General features: G+C 39.2%; 1 protein-coding gene across 1 annotated transcript; it reads left to right on the top strand.

Moving 5' to 3' along the window:
• Positions 1-220: 220 nt before the first annotated feature.
• DEFB123 (defensin beta 123) lies at positions 221-19,165 on the top strand. The gene is made up of 2 exons (XM_068524743.1): positions 221-278; positions 19,020-19,165. The coding sequence occupies exons 1-2, from the start codon at positions 221-223 to the stop codon at positions 19,163-19,165; spliced, it is 204 nt and encodes a 67-aa protein (XP_068380844.1).
• The last annotated feature ends 1,880 nt before the right edge of the window (positions 19,166-21,045 follow it).

Genomic DNA, 21,045 nt, shown 5'->3' with positions numbered 1-21,045 from the left:
ACCTAAATGAAGATAAGAAAGCGTGCCAGCTCAGGGCGTGTGGCTGCACTCTGTGGGGCTCAGGGGGCGCGGGGGGCTGTACCCACGGGCGGCTGAGGGCACGTGCGGCTGACATCTGTTCCGGTTGGACCAAGGGAACGGGAGCCAGAGAGGCCAGAGCTCTCCCCCGTTAGCTTTGCCATCGCATCGGACTTGCAGCTTCACTTGGCCACTTCCAGCCATGAAGCTCCTTTTGCTGACTCTGGCCGCACTGCTGCTCTTGTTCCAGCTCACCCCAGGTAACCTGGACCTCTTCAGGGGAGGGGGAGGGTGTGGGGAGTGTGGCGAGTGAGACCTAGTCATGGAATCCCACGGGCGGGGGGGATGAAATAGCATTTACAACCCAGAGTGGCGTGAGCTGTGATAGAGGGGATCTAGGGTCCTGCGGTGCACATGGGAGGGACCAGCCCAGGCTGAGAGCCAAGAGAGTCCTCCCGGAGGGATACTCTTGAGTCCTGAAAATGGTTAGAAATTAGAAGGAGAAGGAGAAGAGGTGGAAGTAGGAAGGGTGTCCTGGGCAGAAATCCTCTAATGCAAAGGTCCGGATGTGGGAGAGAGCACCGTGCCTTCAGGGAGCTGGCACAGAATGGAGGGGTGAGTTAAGGGTGTGGCAAGGGGTAAGGCTGAGGAAGCACTCAAGGTCCGGGTCTTGATGAGCCTTGAATGCCAGGTGGGGGAGCCATGGAAAGGCTGAAGCAGAGGAGGGCCATAGTCAGACTTGACCATTCCACCAACTCTAGCATACCTATCTGGCCCCTCTTGCTCACCTGGCAGAAATTTCTGCCCAGCCAAGGCTTTCAGCTCACCTGTCCACAGGGTCGGAAGGTGTGTATTTCCTCACCTCAGCCCTTGTATCTGCCTGTGGCAAATGCCTGAAACACCACTCAGCTGGGGATAGAGAGGAAAGCCTTAGAACCCAGGTTAGAAACTGCTCAACCATTTTCTAACTCTGTGACCTCCAGCAAGCAGCTCAGCGGCTCAGAATTGCAATTTCCTCATTTCTCCATCTGCTGCAACAAAGGCGTGTGTATAGTAATATGAGTTTGAGGGAACAACATTGAACACACTGAAATTTTGGTATGCAAAAAAAAGTATAACTTCTTCATTTTATATAACTCATCTAAATTTTCCCAGGAACTTCCATCCGGAGGTTGGGACAGTTTGGGGGGAGGGCTGGTGGAGGGCACTTAGGGACTGTGCCTAAACTCAGCAGTTAAATAAATATTCATCAGTCCTGGTTTAAAACAGTTTCAAGTTAATTCAGTCTCTTTTGAATAAATATTCAGTCTTTGAGCATTTCTCCTTCTGCTCCCCGTCTCCTTCCCAGGATAGCACCTGCGTTTAGGAGAAGGTAACTTGATATGTCATGATTTAATTTATTGGTTCATTCAGTAAACATGATTGAATGGATTTCACGTTCTAGGCACTCTGATAGGTGCAGGAGGTAGCACAGTGAACATATCAGAACAAAACAGGTAAGCAAAGTCTTCAGCCTCTCGGAGTTTACATTCTATTGAGAGAAACAGAAAAAAAAAATTTTTTTTAATTAATCTATTTATTTATTTATTTATTTATTTATTTTTGGCTGTGTTGGGTCTTCGTTTCTGTGCGAGGGCTTCCTCTAGCTGCGGCAAGCGGGGGCCACTCTTCATCGCAGTGCGCGGGCCTCTCACTATCGTGGCCTCTCTTGTTGCGGAGCACAGGCTCCAGACGTGCAGGCTCAGTAGTTGTGGCTCACGGGCCTAGTTGCTCCGCGGCATGTGGGATCTTCCCAGACCAGGGCTCGAACCCGTGTCCCCTGCATTAGCAGGCAGATTCTCAACCACTGCGCCACCAGGGAAGCCCAGAAAAAAAATTTTAAATAACTGAAACATACAAAATGTCAGGTGGTGAGTATAATGAGCAGAATAGGTGGGAAAGGGGAGAGCAAGTACCAGGGGGATGTGGATTTGCTGTTTTAAAGGGGTGCTCATGGAATGGGTCACTGTGACCTGAGGGAGAATAAGGGGTGATCCATGTGGATTTGTGGAGAAGAACATTCAAGCTGGAGGGAACATGAAGTGCAAAGATCCTGGGGCAGGAGCATGAGGAGGTAGGGCTCAGTGCTGGACCTTCACTGACTTCTAGCACTATGTCCTTCATGGTGTGTGATCCCGTGACTGATGAAACCTCTTGGTCCTGTCGAGAGCCCCACTGACTCAGCCCTTCATCTCAGCCAAATCTTCCATCTTATCCCTAGGTTTAGGCTGTTCACACACAGCCCCTCCCACTGCCTTCTGCATAGGGATCTACTCCTGACAGGTCTCTCAGGCTCGCAGCTCATCACTGGTTTTCCTATCTTCACTAGAGACACAAGGGAACTTGGGGACCTTCTGGGTCTATTTTATGCCACAGGAGAGGAGAGGGAGAAGCTCAGACACTTCCCTCAGCCATTTCTTTTTTTTTTTTTTTTTTTTAAATTTATTTTTGGCTGTGTTGGGTCTTCGTTTCTGTGCGAGGGCTTTCTTTAGTTGCGGCAAGTGGGGGCCACTCTTCATCACGGTGTGCGGGCCTCTCACTGTCGCGGCCTCTCTTGTCGTGGAACACAGGCTCCAGACGCGCAGGCTCAGTAGTTGTGGCTCACGGGCCTAGTTGCTCCGCAGCATGTGGGATCTTCCCAAACCAGGGCTCGAACCCGTGTCCCCTGCATTGGCAGGCAGATTCTCAACCACTGCACCACCAGGGAAGCCCCCCTCAGCCATTTCTAAATCCCCCTCCAGGTGGCACCATAATGTGCCATGCCGATGCTGTTAGCAATTTTCCTGGGCTACGGTCTGAGGGCAAAAAGTAAATGCCCTCTTCTCTGGCAGTTTCTCCAGACCAATCTGGGTGTTTGCAGCAAGAGATTCTCTTGCCCCTGCCTTTCTCACATTACTTATCTCTACTTCCTAGGTGTTCAGGTCGACCAGCAGGCCTTAGTGGGGGAGGGGAGGAAGGCCTCTGTCTCTAGCTTGCTGGTGGGTCCACCATCATCCTGGCTGGCAGAGGCAAGGTGTGGGCTCTGGTGGAGCTCTAAGGCCTCCTCCTGCTGCTGCTGCAGGAAGTGGATTTAAGCACCCCAGTTTCCGCTAGGGAGAGTATTTCCCTCTACTTCCTATTGGGTGTGGTGATGGTAAAGGACATTATATGGAAGTTTCTTTGGCCGGACCCTCTAGCCTTTGCCTCCTATGGCTTATGGTGAGGTGGTATTATCTGAATCCACCAGGCTCAGCTAATAATATATAAAGGAGCTCTTTGAAATTTGGAAATCCCTGACCTTTCTAGATAAATTTCGGTTCTTAAAAGTATTATCTTGCTATAAACTAAAACAACGCATCTCATTTAAGCTGAGCAATGACTTTGTCATTCTAACTGTTGTTTACTATTACCCCAAAGCCCAGAAACTCTGCCCATTTCTGCTTTTCAGCAACCAAAGGGCCTCATGGTTAAAGGGGAATGAAGTATGTATAACTTTAATATTTTCAAAATTTTTAGTTCATTGTGGAATTCGGGACATATATATAAAGCCCAAGAGCCCAGCAGAGGTTAGATTTAGGTGTGATATGTCACACCCCTTTCCATTATACCTCCTCATAGCACCCAGAGTTCTTCCTTTATAATTTTCAGCCTAACTCTAGTCAATCAAATACCTGCGTAGCTATTTCTTGAATAGTTGTTTCTCGTCTCCCTTCCCCAACTAGACTGGAAGTTCTCTGAGGGCAGGTATCTGTCTCTAACTTATTCATAATTGTATCTCCAGTGTATAGGCTTCTCAGTCTACACATGTGTTTCCCTAGGATAGACATCTAGGAAGGAAATTGCTGGTCAAGACTGCACAATCTGAAAATGTGCTAAGTAGCTTCCAGAGAGGCCGAAACAAAATGTGTGAGACCATCTTTCCTCTCACTCTCAACAACAATTCATCTTGACACTCTTGAATTAAAAATTGAGATTTCATTGTTAAATGGTGGGGGGGGGGGTTTCTTACCTTTTTTGTAAAATAAAACGCAATTACAGATACTGAAAACCACATAAAACAAATGTGCAGCTTAATGAAATGTTATAAAGCACACACCCTTGTAACACCATCCAGGTCAATAAACAGGACATTGACAATCACCTCAAAAACCCCTCCACCTGGGCTTCCCTGGTGGCGCAGTGGTTGAGAATCTGCCTGCTAATGCAGGGGACACAGGTTCGAGCCCTGGTCTGGGAAGATCCCACATGCCGCGGAGCAACTAAGCCCGTGAGCCACAACTACTGAGCCTGCGCATCTGGAGCCTGTGTTCCGCAACAAGAGAGGCCGCGATAGTGAGAGGCCCACGCACCGCGATGAAGAGTGGCCCCAGCTTGCCACAACTAGAGAAAGCCCTCGCACAGAAACGAAGACCCAACACAGCCAAAAATAAATAAATAAATTAAAAAAAAAAAAAAACTCTGCCTATGCCCCATCACAACTGTCTCTTTCCCCAAATTAAGTACTATCCTGACTTTTATAGCGATCAACTATTTGTGCACCTTTATAGTTTCATTGCTAGGGCTGCATCCTTAGAAACCCTATTTTTGCCATGCCCGCTTTTAAAATCTAACATTTCTTAAGATTTTTAGTTTTTTAATTTACTGGTTATATCTTCATCCCTTTCTTGTCTCTATAATTTATCTGTTGGGTCATTTGACCCGTAGTTTCCCACAGTACAGATTTTGCTAATTGCATATTCAAAGTGAATTCAGCGTGTTCCTCGGACCTCTGTATTTCCTGCAAATTGGTGACTGGATACAGAGGTTTGATCAGGCTCAAGTTCTACGCTTTTTGGCAAAACGTTGGGGGATGGTATTTACCTTTTTCATCAGAAGGCAAATAATATGTTTTGTTATCTCTCTTGTAGTGACAAATTAATGCTCAAAGCCGAGATGCATTAATTCTTTGCCTACTGCAAAACGGTGATATTCTATTATGTGATTTTCACTAGTTAGCTGGAATACTAATATAATAAAGACACTCCTCACCATCTACTATTTGGTTACTCAGCAGTACAGTTCATATAAGAAAGACAGAATAAATGCTTGGTGATTTTTCTTTACATATGAATCTGCAAGATAATGATTTCTTTTCCTATCATCCACCAAATGTGACAAAATAGTTTTTAATATCACCATAAACTCATAGATTTAAATATATTTGATGACTTTTCATTCATTGCAGTCTTTTTTATCAACTTATTTATTTTATTTTATTTATTTTATTTTTGGCTGCTTTGGGTCTTCGTTGCTGCACGCGGGCTTTTTCTAGTTGCGGCGAGCGGGGGCCACTCTGTTGTGGTTCATGGGCTTCTCATTGCGGTGGCTTTTCTTGTTGCGGAGCATGGGCTCTAAGCACGTGGGCTTCAGTAGTTGTGGCATGCAGGCTCAGTAGTTGTGGTGCACGGGCTTATTTGTCTTCCCAGACCAGGGATCGAACCGTGTCCCCTGCATTGGCAGGCAGATTCTTAACCACTGCGCCACCAGGGAAGTCCCCACTGCAGTCTTTATTCTTACTGAAACTCAGCCAGTGGAAGCCTAAGTCTTATTTTACATATCCCTGTTAGTCTTTGATAGTTTCCTTGTAATAAAGTCCATCTTATAAACACCACGAAGGACACACCTGCAGTCTGACAAAGTTAAACATATTAACTTACTGAAGCAAAGGAAAATACACACCAAAGGAACTGTGGAACATCTCACCAAATGAAGGAACAAATAGGGTTACTATAGGATTAAGGAGAATAGCAGAGTTTTAGATAAAATGTAAATGAAGCAGAGTTTGATAGACTTCAAGGGCCACAGGATGGTGTGTAAAGAGGTTAACATCTGTTCTAGGTCCCATTTCCATGGAAAGTACAAAATTAAGAGAAATGTGGAATTTTATATCCCCAAACTCTTTCTCTGACACTCTGTCCCTGGCTCTGAAATAAAGGTTGCTCTTCTGTATAAAAAGACTCAGTTCCTCAGGGAAAAATGTAACATTCCAGCCTTGCCGATATGATTTCAAATACAAAGTTTCTGATAGGTGTGATTTGAGAAAACAGGGTTTCTTAGCACTTCGTCCTTTCATTAATTTACAAAAGCAGTTTCACTGGTACACAACTGGTTATCTGGTGTGACAAGATATTCTGGGCTCATCTTGTACAACTCCTGCACCAGACCTTGAATTAGCCTTTTCTTCAAAAAGCCCTAATTTTTTAAGTAGGAAAATGGTATTTAAAAACTGTGATCTAGATGCTGGAGACATTAATGCTACTAAATTAGCCCTTCTCTCTACATCTTTTCAGAGCACGTGAGAAAATCAACACATTGAATATATATGAAATACTTAGTGAATTCATATTGATAATTCCTATTCAAAGTGAGGACTTCAGGATTTGTACTAAAATATTCCGTATTACTTCTGTATGTTCTTTCTTCTGCACCAATATTCTCAGATATACTGTGTACTTCTTCGGCATTTTCAAGTCATCTTTTATTTGAAGAAGGTTTTCTTGAATTATAGTTTGTAGTATTTTTTCTGACATCTTGCTCTGATTTTCTTTCTCAAGGCCTCACCTTGTCTCTGTTGAATCTCCTTTCCCTATCCTCAGTATTTGTCACCTTCTATCGATTTTTTTCACCTTCTATCGAATTTTTTTCCTTATCATTTCTTTTTCACCAGTTTTATTGAGTTATCATTTACATAAGATTAAATGTCCACATTTTTTTAAATTTATTTATTTAATTTATTTATTTTTGGCTGCACGCACGCTTTTTCTAGTTGCGGCGAGCGGGGGCCACTCTGTTGTGGTGCGTGGGCTTCTCATTGTGGTGGCCTCTCTTGTTGGAGCACGGGCTCTAGGCACGCGGGCTTCAGTAGTTGTGGCTCGCGGGCTCTAGAGCTCAGGCTCGGTAGTTGTGGCACACGGGCTTAGTTGCTCTGCGGCATGTGGGATCTTCCTGGACCAGGGCTTGAACCTGTGCCCCCTGCATTGGCAGGCGGATTCTTAACCACTGTGCTACCAGGGAAGCCCTAAATGTCCACATTTTAATTATACAACATGAGTTTCAACAAATGTATACATCCATGTAACCACTACCACAGTTGTAGTATAATACACTTCCATTACCCCAAAAAGATCTCTCATGCCCCTTTGCAGTCACCTCCCCAGTCCCCCAGACACCAGCTATGACTAATCTACATTGTGTCACTTTAGTTTGGCCTTTTAGAATTAAACAACAGGAAGGCTTTTGTGCATGGATTCTTTACCTTAGCATAATGCTTTTGCAATTCATCCATGTTGTTCATGTATCGAAATCTTGTTACCCTGTGTTTCTGAGTAGTATTCCATTGTATGAATACATACCACAATTTGTTTATCAATTAACTAGCTGTTAGATATTTGAGCAGTTTCCAGTTTTTAGCTATTATAAATAGAGCTACTATGAATGGTCCAATGAAGTCTTCATTTCTCTAGAGTAAATACCTAAGGGTGGAGTTGCTGGGTTGTATGATAAGGCTATGATAAACTTTATAAAAAACTGCAAACTGTTTTCCAAAGTGGCTATACTATTTTGCATTCCCATTAGCAATAAGAGATTTACAGTTGCTTCACATCATTGTCAACGCATGGTATTTTCTGTCTTTTAATTTTAGCCATTCTAGTGGGTATGTAGTTTTAACTGTTGTTTTACTGATGGCTAAAATACTTAATGACTAATCATATTAAACACATTTTGATGTGCTTATTCGCCATGTATACGTCTTCGCTGGTGTAGTGCCCGCTTTTAATCAGGTTTTTTGTTGAGTTTTGTGTTCTACATATTCTAGGTAAACATTTTTAAAAAGATGTATGCTTTGTAAATATTTTCTTCCAGACTGTAAATTGCCTTTTGATTTACTTAACAGTGTCTTTTGAAAGGTAAGAACTTTTAGTTTTGAAGAAGTCCAATGTGTTCATTTTTTCTTTTGTGGCTCATGTTTTTGTATCTTATCTAAAAAAAAATCTTGCTTGGCACAAGGTCAGAAACATTTTCTCCTATGGTTTCTTCCAGGTGTTCTATTGTTTTAGCTCTTACATTTTAGGTCCATGATTCATTTTGTGTACAGTGTGGGGTAAGGATTGAGGTTCACTTATTTACACATGGATGCGCGGCATCATTTAATGAAAAGAATTTCCTTTTCCCCCTTTGAATTACCTTGGCACCTTTGTTGAAAATCAGTTGACCATATAGGTTGGGATTAGTTTATGGACTCTCTCTGCCATTCCACTGATCTACATGTCTATTCTTATGCCAATACCACATTGTCTTGGTTACTATGACTTTGCAGTAAACCTTGAAATCAGGTACTGTGAGTCTTCCAACTTTGTTCTTTTCCAGATTGTTTTATCTGTTTTAGGTCAATTGCATTTTCATATAAATTTTAGAATCAGCTTTTCAATTCTACAAAATAGCCTGCTGGAAATATTCTTGGAACTGCATTGATCAGTTTAAGGAGAATTGAGATCTTATCAAAATTAAGTCTTTGAATCCATGAACATGGTATCTCTCTCCATTTCTTTATGTCTTCCTTTCTTTCTCTGAAATGTTTTGTGGTTTTTATATTTTACATATTGTAGTAGGCTGAATAATGACTCCCCAGAGATGTCCAAGTCCTAATCCCCAGAACCCATGAATATGTTACCTTATATGGTAAAAGAGATTTTGCAGGTGTCTTGAGATGGGGAGATTATCTTGGGTTTTCTGGGTGGACTCAATGTAATCACAAGAGACCTAATAAGAGGGCAGCAGGAGATCAGATTGTGGAGGAAAAGATAAGAAAATGGAAACAAGGGGTTGCAGTAATGTAAGGAAGGGGTTACAAGCAAAGAAATACAGGTAGTCATTAGAAGGTGAAAAGGGGAAGAAAATAGCTTCTGCCCTAAGAGTCTCCAGAAGGAACCAGCCCTGCTGGCACCTTGACTTTAGCCCAGTGAAACAATAAATTAGAGTTGTGTTAAGACACTAAGTTTGTGGTAATTTTGTTACAGCAGCAATACGATATGAAACTAATACACATATATTTTGTTAAATTCATCACTGTTATGTATTTTTAAGCTGTTGTAAATGATGTTTTTAAAAGTTCAGTTGTTTGTTGCTAGTATATTGAAATACAGGTTTTTTTTATTGAAGTAGAGTTGATTTACAGTGTTGTGCCAATCTCTGCTCTACAGCAAAGTGACTCAGTTATACACATACAGACATTCTCTTTTTTATATTCTTTCCCATTATTGTTTATCACAAGATATTGAATATAGTTCCCAGTGCTATATAGTAGGACCTTGTTGTTTATCCATCCTGTATATAATAGTTTGCATCTACTAATCCCACACTCCCAGTCCATCCCTCCCCCACCACCCCCTCCCTTGGCAACCACAAGTCTGTTCTCTATGTCTATGAGTCTGTTTCTGTTTTGTAGATAGGTTCATTTGTGCCATATTTTAGATTCCACATATAAGCGATATCATATGATATTTGTCTTTCTCTTTCTGACTTACTTCACTTAGTATGATAGTCTCTAGTTGTATCCATGTTGATGCAAATGTTGTTATTTCACTCTTTTTTATGGCTGAGTAGTATTCCACTGTATATATGTACCACATTTTCTTTATCCATTCATCTGTCGATGGACATTTAGGTTGTTTCCATATTTTGGCTATTGTGAATAGTGCTGCTGTGAACATAGGGGTGCATGTATCTTTTTGAATTATAGTTTTGTCCAGGTATATGCCCAATAAAAAAAATGGGCAGAAGACCTTAACAGACATTTCTCCAAAGAAGACATACAGATGACCAGTAGGCACATGAAAAGATGCTCAACATCACTAATTATTAGAGAAATGCAAATCAAAACTCTAACGAGGTACCACCTCAAACTGGTCAGAATGACCATCATTAAAAAGTCTAGAAATAATAAATACTAGAGAGGGTGTGGAGAAAAGGGAACACTCCTACACTGTTGGTGGGAATGTAAGTTGGTGCAGCCACTATGGAGAACAGTATGGAGGTTCCTCAGAAAACTAAAAATAGAATTACCATATGATCCAGAAATACAATTGAGTTTTATATATTAATCTTATATCCTGCAACCTTGCTAAACTCACTTATTAGGTTTCATAGCTTTTGGGGGGATTTTATACATAGATGATCATGTCGTCTTTAAACAGTAACAGTTTTACTTCTCCCTTTAAAATCTGTTTGTCTTTCATCAATAAGTATGATAGTATCTGCAGGATTTTCACAGATGTCCGTAATCAGGTTGAGGAAATTTTCTTCTATTCCTAGTCAGTTTAGAGTTTTTCTTTTATCATTAATGAATGATGAATTCTGTCAAATGCTTTTTCTGCATCTATTGAAATGGTCATATGATTGGGTGGGGTGCTGTGGTGAATTATATTGATTGATTTTCAAATGTTGAATTGACCTTTACATTCTTGGAATGATTCACACTTGTTATGATGTATTATCCTTTTTATACATTTCTGGATTCAGTTTATATTTTGTTAAGGATTCTCACATCTAGTTTATGTGGGATGTTAGTCTGTAAGGATTTTTACATCTAAGTTTATAAGGGATATTAGTCTGTAGTTTTATTTTCTTGGAATGTCTTTGGTTTGGGTGTCAAGGTAATGCTGGAAGACTTTGAAAAGAATTGATATTATTTCTTTCTTAAATACTTGGTAGAATTCCCCCAGTGAAGCCATCTGAGCCTAGAGTTTTCTTTGTGGAAGGTACTTATATACATATTCAATTTCTTTCAAAAATTAAGAGGTTTTAGAGTTATCTATTTCTTCATATACGAGCTTCAGTACTTTGTGTTTTTCAAGTAATTTGTCTATTTTATGTAAGTTGTTCAATTTACAGTCATAAAATTTTTTTAATTATGTCTTTATTATCATTGTAATATCTATAGAATCTATAGTGAGGTCCTCCTCTCTTTCTTTTTTTTTCTTGGGGCGGGGGCGGGTGGGATGCTGTGCTGCAGGGCTTGTGGGACCTTATTTCCCTGACCAGGATCAAACCCGGGCCCTCAGCAGGGGAAGTGCAGAGTCCTAACCACTGGACCGCCAGGGAATTCCTCTGTTTTTCATTCTTGATAATAAAAATTTATGTCTTCTCTTTTGTTTTCTTCCTGGTCAGCCTGCCTGGCTAGAAATTTAGCAATTTTTAAAAATATTTTCAAAGAACCAGCTTTTGGTTTTATCTATTATTTTTCTATTTCTTATTTTATTTACTGTTGCTCCGATCTTAATGATTTTTTTCTTCCACTTACTTTAGCTTTAATTTGCTCTTATTTTTCTCACTTCTTAAGATATAAGCATTGATCATTGATTTAAGACCATTCTATCTAAAATACGCTTTTTAAAGTATAAATCTCCCTCTAATTACTACTTTATCTTGGTTCCACAAATATTTTTATGTATTGTACTTTTAATTTTAGTCAATTCAAACTTCTGAAATTTCTCTTCTGATTTCTCTTTCAACCATTAGCTATTTACCAGTACATTGTTCAATTTCCTAGTATTTAGGGATTTTCCAGGTGCATATCTATTATTGATTTTTAGTTTAACTCTATTGTGGACAGACATACACCTTTGTAAGACTTCAATCCTTCCATTTTTATTGAGATCCTGTATTACCCAGAATATGGTATATCTTGGTGAATATTCTGTGAGCACTTGGAGTGTTCTGTAAATATCTATTAAGTCAAGTTAGTTGATATATTCTATATCTTCTATTAACTTGTTCTATCAATTGTTGAGAGAGGAATGTTGAAATCTAAATTATAATTGTGAATTTGTCTATTTCTCCTTTCAGTTCTTTCAGCTTTTTGTTTCATGTATTTTCAAGCTCTGTTTTTTGGTGTATTTGATTTAGGATTAATATGTCTTTTTGATAAATTGAGACTGTCATCATGAAATGACCTGTTTATACTTAGTAATTTAGTTGGTTCTGAAATCTACTTTTTAAATATTAGCATAGCTAATATGTTAATAATACTCCAGCTTTCCTTTGATTAGTGATTTCATGGTATTTTTTTATCCTTTTACTTTTTTTTTTAAATTAATTAATTTATTTATTTATTTTTGGGTGTGTTGGGTCTTCGTTTCTGTGCGAGGGCTTTCTCTAGTTGCGGCAAGCGGGGGCCCTCTTCATCGTGGTGCACGGGCCTCTCACTGTAGCGGCCTCTTGTTGCGGAGCACAGGCTCCAGACGCGCAGGCTCAGTAGTTGTGACTCATGGGCCCATTTGCTCCACGGCATGTGGGATCTTCCCAGACCAGGGCTCAAACCCGTGTCCCCTGCATTGGCAGGCAGATTCTGAACCACTGCGCCACCAGGGAAGCCCTATCCTTTTACTTTTAACATAGCTATGTCTCTACATTTAGAATGAATTTCTTATAGACAGCATGTGATTAGGTCTTGCTTTTTCATCCAATCTGACAATTTCTGCCTTTTAATTGAGATGTTCAGACCATTTATGCTTAATATAATTATCAATATGGTTGCATTTAACCTACCGTCTTTCTATTTGTTTTCTATCTGCCTATCCTTTTTGTTCACTTTATCTTCTTTGCGTCCCCTCTTTCAGATTACTTGAGTCTTTTTATGATTCCAGTTTGTATCTAGTATTGCCTTAATAGCTATACCTCTTTTTTTTAAACGGTTGCTCTAAGTTTTACATCTTCATGTTTGGATGGTTGCCAAATTGGTGTTTCTGTAGGAGGAGAGTAGTAATGTTACTGACATTACTCCTCAAATCTTCTTAGTTTTTAAAAATCTGAAGAAGTCTATTTCTCCATTTGGGGAGGATTTTTGCTGTGTAAAGAATTCTGGATTGTCTTTTTTCCTTTTGTTGTTTTAAAGATACCTTTCTACTGTCTTCTCGTGTATGGTTTCTGATAAGAAGTCTTCTATTATTTTTACCGTTTTTCCCATGTACTTAATGTGTCTTTTCCTCTAGCTAGTTTTAAGATTTTTAACGTGATTTTCAAAAATTTGATTATGTTATGGCTTTGCATAGCTTTCTTTAGATTTTATTCTGCTTGGGGTTCACTGAGGTTCTGGATTCTATGGGTTTATAATTTTCATCAAACTTGAAACTTTTCAACCAGTATTTCTTTAAAAACTGTTCCTGCCTCAGAATGAGAGAAAATATTTGCAAACAAATCAACGGACAAAGGATTAATCTCCAAAATATATAAACAGCTCATGCAACTCACTATTAAAAAAACAAACAACCCAATCCAAAAATGGGCAGAAGACTTAAATAGACATTTCTCCAAAGAAGACATACAGATGGCCAAGAAGCACATGAAAAGCTGCTCAACATCACTAATTATTAGAGAAATGCAAATCAAAACTACAATGAGGTACCACCTCACACCAGTTAGAATGGGCGTCATCAGAAAATCTACAAACAACAAATGCTGGAGAGGGTGTGGAGAAAAGGGAACCCTCTTGCACTGTTGGTGGGAATGTAAATTGATACAGCCACTGTGGAGAACAGTATGGAGGTTCCTTAAAAAACTAAAAATAGAATTACCATATGATCCAGCAATCCCACTACTGGGCATATACCCAGAGAAAATCATAATTCAAAAAGACACATGCACCCCAATGTTCATTACAGCACTATTTACAATAGCCAGGACATGGAAGCAACCTAAATGCCAATCGACAGACAAATGGATAAAGAAGATGTGGTACATATATACAATGGAATATTACTCAGCCATAAAAAGGAATGAAATTGGGTCATTTGTAGAGACGTGGATGGATCTAGACTGTCATACAGAGTGAAGTCAGAAACAAAAAAACAAATATCATATATTAACTCATATATGTGGAACCTAGAAAAATGGTACAGATGAACTGGTTTGCAGGGCAGAAATTGAGACACAGATGTAGAGAACAAACGTATGGACACCAAGCGGGGAAAGCGGCGGGGGGCTAGGGGCGGTGGTGTGATGAATTGGGTGATTGGGATTGACATGTATACACTGATGTGTGTAATATTGATGACTAATAAGAACCTGCTGTATAAAAAACTAAAATAAAATTTAAAAATTAAAAAAAAAAAGTTTCTGTCCCTCCCCCTTCCTCTCCTTTTGGTAATCTGATTGTATGTAAGTTATACTGCTTGTTATTGTCCCATGGGTCACTGATGTTCTGTTTTGGGGTTTTTTTCCCAATATTTTTTCTCTCTACTTCCTTTTGGATAGTTTCTGTTGCTATGACTTCAAGTTCATTTATCTTTACTTCTGCAGTGTCTATTGTTAACATCACTAAGTATGTTTTTCATTTAATATTTAATGTTTCATCTCAAATTTTCTTAATCATTTAGGGGTTTATTTCAGTTTTGTTTGTCTGATTTTTACTACTTATAGCTTTCATTTGAACAAATTTACCATTGGATAAACTAGAAAATTTTTCTTCTTTTTTTTCCAATATTTTTTATTGAAGTATAGTTGATTTGCAATGCTTCAGGTGTACAGCAAAGTGATTCAGTTTTATATATATGACTATATATGTAACTTTTCAGATTATTTCCATTATAGGTTATTACAAGATATTGAATATAAGTCCCTGTGCTATACAGTAGGTTCTTGTTGTTTATCTAGTTTACATACAGTAGTATATATCTGTCAAATATTTTCATGTGAATTTTTTACATCTTTATTTCTCTCCTCATAATGTTCATGTTTTCCTCAATCTTCTTGAGCTTATGGAGTGTATTTATAATAGTCGTTTCATCATTCTTGTCTGCTAGTTCCATAATCTTTGTCATTTCTGGGTCTGTTGATTGATTTTATCCTGGTTGTGATTCATACTTTCCTGCTTTTTTTTTTTTTTTTTTTTAATGCCTGGAAAATTATTTGGATTCTTTGCACTGTGGATTTTATACTTTTGGTTACTGGATTTTTTTTTTTCCTTTAAAGAGTATTGGTTTTTGTTCTGGTATGCAGTAAGTTAGTTGGAATCAGATGAATCCTTTCAAGACTGACATTTAATCTTTTTAGGATGGGTATGGGACATCCTTTAATCTAGGGCTAATTTAGCCCCACCATGCTGCAGATTTTACAAGGTCTTTCCACTCAGGCAGGTGGGGACACAAGATATTCCCAGTCCTGTGTGATCACTGGGAATTGTTTTGCCTACTTCTTTTTGGTGGTTCTTTCCTAGGCCTTTGGTAGTTTCCTCTTACACTTGCACAGATAATACCTAAACACTAGAGGAGTGCTCTGCAGAGCTCTGTAGTATGCCCCCTCTGTGTGTGTGTTTCTCTCTGTGTGTCTGTGTATAGCCCCCTCTTCTTTGATTCTGGGACCCACAGATTCTAGCTGACTTGACCTCCTTGAACTCCTTGAACCTCAATTTCTACATCCTCCATTCAGTAAGATCACCAGGCTTTGTTTGGATTCCTCTTCCTGCACTACAGCCCAGAAACTGCTTCTAGTCCGTAAACTGGTGCAACTAGAGGGCTCATCTTGTTTGTTTCCCTTCTCTCCAGGATCATGTTTGAAAATCATTGTTTCATATACATTTGGTCCAATTATCTTGTTGTTTAAAGCAGGAAAATCAATATGGCTCCTGTCACTCCATCTCAGCCTGAAGAAGAAATCCCATTTCTTTTTTTTAATTTTTACATTTTTTCTTTTTTTTCTCTTCTATTTCTCTTAAAATATTATCCGTTGAGATTATTTGCTTTTGTATCCCTTTCAGGTTAGACTTTTTTCTGAAAAGAATTTTCTTTAATTCCTAATTATATCTGTCACTGCACTTCTGAAATTTTTAATGCTAGTGAATTTTATGTTATCTTATTTACTACATACAACTCTCTAAAATAGGTGCTATTATGTCTTTTGTTTTCAAAAGAGAAAAATGAAGCTCTGAGAAGGGAAGTAACTTGCTCAAGATCTCCCAGTTTACATGTGGTGGAGCCAGCTTTCAAATCCAGACTTTGGGGGTTTCAATAGGTGGGACAGTTCCTGGAGCAATCCTCACTATCAAATTAAAACTTCCATACCAATATTGTCTTAGAATAGCTTTTAAGTTTTAAAGAAACTTAAAGACTGTGATGGGTCAAATTTTTTACCAAGCTTCATTTCAGGCAGTTGAGAAATACCCCATAGCCATCTTAGTGTCTCCATAATCCATCTGACTGAAGTAAAACCCCAGATTTCTCTCAGTTTATTTTTTCAGGATCTGGTGCTTGTGACGGCAGTTTGCTCAAGGTTCAGAGAAGTTGTAAAAGATAATTTTTTAAAGTAAACTAATGATTCTCATACGGATATAAAAATGAACACATGTTAAAGATTTTATTTAACTCATAATGAGAGAACAAGGCAGATTTCGTAACTGGTTTAAAGCATAAAGGTATACACACACCACTATATATGATAGATAATCAACAAGGACCTACTGTATAGCACAGGGAACTCTACTCAGTATTCTATGATAACCTATATGAGAAAAGAATCCGAAAAAGAATGAATATACGTATAGGTATAACTGAAACACTTTACTGTACACCTGAAACTAACACAACATTGTAACTCAACTATACTCTAATAAAATATTTTTTAGAAAAATTTTAAAAAGCATAAAGGTATTAATGGAGTAAGGGAATCTTGAAATGAATTTACAAGACAGAAACTGGTTCTTTTTTCCCCCATGGGGCAGGGGAAGGGAGGGAGTCAATTGAATCCCTGTGGAACAGAACTTACTTGAATATATAGGAAATAATTATTTTTGCATTACTATCATTAATCAAGAGCTCATAGAGATGTAAAACTCCCACATAATCAGAATCAGATAACTCTGGAGTCTGTGATCTGTCTAGACCAGGGACTTCTGACACTATTGGCAATTATTGACATTTTGGCACTGCTGGCATTTTGGGCTAGACAGTTCTTTATTGTGGCTGTCCTGTGCGTTGTAAGATATTTAGCAGAATCTTTGGCCTCACTAATTGCCAGTAGCACCCCACACCAGTTGTGACAACTAAAAACGTCTCCAGACATTTCATTGACAAACATCCCTTGGGGAGCAAAATTTCCCTATTTGAGCCAAGTTTTCCTCTAAAACACGAATTTTCCCCAGTCTCCCCCATACTGGTCAAAAAATAATCTCAAAGAAAACTTATTCCTAATCACAAAATAAACTTGGTCTAAACCTACAACAGAAAGAAGGAAATAATAAATAAAAAATTAATGAAATAAAGAATAGTCACAGCACCAAACTGCCTAAAGAAAGTAGTTTCACTGACACAAATAGAGGTTTCAGACTTTATTCAGCTGATGGACATCAGGGAGCAGCTGAAGACCCAAGTCAGGGCAGGCTTGGAGTTTTTATAGAATAAAGAGAAGAGAGGGGTGCATGTTCTTGTTTGGGTCAAGTAGCAGATTTCATCTTTAACTGCTGCAAAACTTGTATTTGGAATAATTAGAAACTGTTGCAGATTTTTGTGCCTCTTGGTTGAGGCCATTGGTGCAATCCCATCCCCAAAGCTGTCAGAGCAGTTCTTTTGAGAGCTGTTTTTGCAAGTCTTGAGCTTGTCGGTTAGTCAGGATTCTGGGGCAGGAAAGGTATCAAAACAATACGGATGGTTGTTGCCAGGGGCTAGGAGGAGGGGAGAATGGGGAGTTATTGCTTAATGGGAATAGAGTTTCAGCTTTACAAGATGAAAAGAGTTACGGGAATGGATGGTGGTGATGGTTGCACAACAATATGAACATATTTAATACCATGGAACTGTACACTTTAAGATAGTTAACGTAAATTTTATGTCATGTGTATTTTACCGCAATTTTTAAAAATATAAGTACAGCCACCTTCTTGATGATAGGGCTTGGCAAAGACAAAACAAAACAAAAATAGGGATATGAAGAAATTGATGGAATTTTAGCCAAATATATAGATATGTATAGTGTGTGTGTGTATATCTATATATATATATACACAATGAAATATTACTAAGCCATAAAAAAGAATGAAATAATTCCATTTGCAGCAACATGGATGGACCTGGAGATTATCATACTAAGTGAAGCCATATAGGGAAAGACAAATATCATATAACATCACTTATACGTGGAATCTAAAATATGATACAAATGAACTTATTTACAAAACAGAAACAGACTTACAGACTTCCAAAACAAACTTATGGTTACCAAAGGGGAAAGGGGAGTGGGGGAGAGATAAATTAGGAGGTTGGGAATAACATATATACTCTAGTATATATAAAATAGATAACCAACAAGGACCTACTGTATAGCACAGGGAACTATACTCAATATTTTGTAATAATCTATAAGGGAAAAGAATCTGAAAAGAATATATATTATAGCACTGTGCTGTACACCTGAAACTAACACAATATTGTAAATCAACTATACTTCAATTTTTTTAATTTAAAAAAACACTACAGATGAATGCTGAAAACATTATGCTAAGTAAAAAGAAGCCAGGCACAAAATGCTGCACATTATATGATTCCATTGGCATAAAATATCTAGATTAGGCAAGTCTGTAGCGAGGAGGGCATATTGGTGGTTGCTCAGGGATGAGGAGAGGAGAAATGAAAATGCTTAATGGGTGCAGGGTTTCTGTTTGGGATGATTAAAAAGTTCTGGAACTAGACGGTGATGATGGTTGCACAACACTGTGAGTGTAATTAATGCCCCTGGACTGTACACTTTAAAATACTTAAGCTGATAAACTTTATGTTATTTGTATTTTACCACAATTTTTTGAAAGGGAGAAGAAGGGAAAAAAAGAGAGGACCAGGGTCAGAGTCAAAGGAAACTGAGCACCCTCTATCACATCTGTTTTAATCCTTTTACAGACAATTCAAATCCAGAATCTACCTCTTCTTAGGACTGACACTGTCTCTGTTCTTCTTTCTTTTCAGGTAGCACCCTAAGATGCTGGAATCTTCATGGCAAATGCCGCCAGAAATGTTTCAAGAAGGAAAGGGTCTATGTTTACTGCACAAATAATAAAATGTGCTGTGTGAAGCCCAAGTACCAGCCAAAAAGCCTTCCATGGAAAGTTTAAGTTCTTTGAAACCTAAAGTCATCAGAAGGCAGGTGAAGCTACGCTGAGTCTGACCACAGTGGATTCTCAAACTCCGTCAATAAACACTTCTGGCTGACCCCTGTGTTTGCCTGTTAGTCTATCCAGAGGTTCTCAGGAAGTCCTCTTACAGATGGTCCATTAAGTCAAAACTATTTTCGTTATAATAATAAGACATTATTTGCCATTTTATCTCACTTTCTCACAAGTGTGAAATTTTCTGGAATCTACACGACACACAATAATATCATTCTGACAGCTAATGAAAGGTGTGCTTATGGATCCTTATGTTTTTAGAATTTTTTAAGATAGAACCTTAAGGTATAAATGTGTTCATTTTCAGAGATTAACTCAGGTTGTTCTCAGTAATTCTATGGTACTCTTATTAGCTATCTTCAGCTATATTATTAATCTCTGGAAACTCATTATCATCTAATAAATCACTGCTTTGAAATTCCAAATTTTTCCTTTTACCTATGTGGAAACACAACAAAAACTAAAAACATTTCGTTGTCTACAGGATCTGGGAGTCCCAGGGCTGGGGTCCTAGGGTTAGTGCCCACCCACTGGTGAGCAGAGCAGGATCCCAGGGTCTCTGGCTGCAGGGCTCTTGGGGTCCTAGGGTTAGTGCTAGTGCACTGGTGTGCAGGGTTGGGTCCAGGGCCCTCTGGTGGACAGAGCCATGTCCCAAGGCAGCTGTGGGCTCAGGGAGTCTTAGGGCAGTTACGCCTGCTGGGGTGGGGCTGTGTCCCTGCCCAGCTAGTTGTGTGACCTGAGGTGTCCCAGTGCTAGTGCCAAAAGGCTAGTGGGTGGAACCAGGTCTCCCAGAGCTAATGAGCTAGAAAAAGGATTCCAAAATGACACTTGCCAGCACCAGTGTCCACATGCTAGGATTAACTCACAAAAATGGCTGCCATCAGTGTCTGTGTCCCAGGGTGAGGTCCAGGAGGCTCTCTAAGATCAGCAGGTGGGTCTGACCCAGGCTCCTTTCAAATTACTTCTTCTGCCACAGGTCCCAGAGTGTGTGAGATTTTGTGTGTACACTTTAAGACTGGAGTCTCTATTTCCCACAGTGCTCTGGCTGTCCCAAAAGTAAGCCCCACTGGCCTTCAAAGCCAAACATTCTGGGGGCTCATGTTCCTGATGCAGAACTGCTGGGCTGGGGAACCTGATGTGAGACTCAGATCCCTTGCTCCTTGGGGAGAACCTTGCAATTGTAATTACCCTCCTATTGGTGGATCGCCCACCCTAGGGGGTATGGGTCTTGACTCTACCATGACTCCACACCTCCTACCCATCTCATTGTGGTTCCTTCATTATATCTTTAGTTGTAGGAGCAACAGACAACCTTTAAATAACTATTATAAATATGTCAAGGAAATTAGAGGAAAAGATTGACTGAAAGGATAATTTAAACCGATACACAGAAAAATAGTATATCAGTTATCTATCAGTGCATTACAAAGCACTCTAAAACTCAGTGGGTTAAAATAACAACTATTCATTATTTCTCAGAATTATGTGTGTTAATTAAGTGGTTCTTCTGATAGTCTCATCTGGGGTCACTGATGTAACTACATCTCTCTCCATATGGCCTCCCCATTTCAAGGAAGTTAACCTTGGCTTCTAACATGATGGCTAGGTCTAAGAGGGTAAGCCCCAATATGCATCATTTATCAAACTTCTGTTATTATGTTTTCTTAAGTCCTATTGGCCAAAGTAAGTCATGTGACCCAGGGTCAATATGGGAAAAAAACTGTACAGGGACATGAATACTGCAGGCATGATTCACTGGGGATCATCGGTGTATCAGTCTATCACAAATGGAATCTCTAAGAATAAACTGGGCATTCTAAACTGAA

This window comes from Eschrichtius robustus, chromosome 16 (genome assembly GCF_028021215.1).
Source record: "Eschrichtius robustus isolate mEscRob2 chromosome 16, mEscRob2.pri, whole genome shotgun sequence".
In the NCBI taxonomy this organism is placed as follows: Eukaryota; Metazoa; Chordata; class Mammalia; order Artiodactyla; family Eschrichtiidae; genus Eschrichtius; species Eschrichtius robustus.
Note: the sequence above shows the minus strand (reverse complement) of the source record. Positions and strands in the feature narration are given on the sequence as shown.

Coding starts and splice junctions, on each gene's coding strand:
- DEFB123 (XM_068524743.1), top strand. CDS start 221: ATGAAGCTCCTTTTGCTGACTCTGGCCGCACTGCTGCTCTTGTTCCAG. Junction 279..19,019: donor CTTGTTCCAGCTCACCCCAG/GTAACCTGGACC, acceptor CTTTCTTTTCAG/GTAGCACCCTAAGATGCTGG.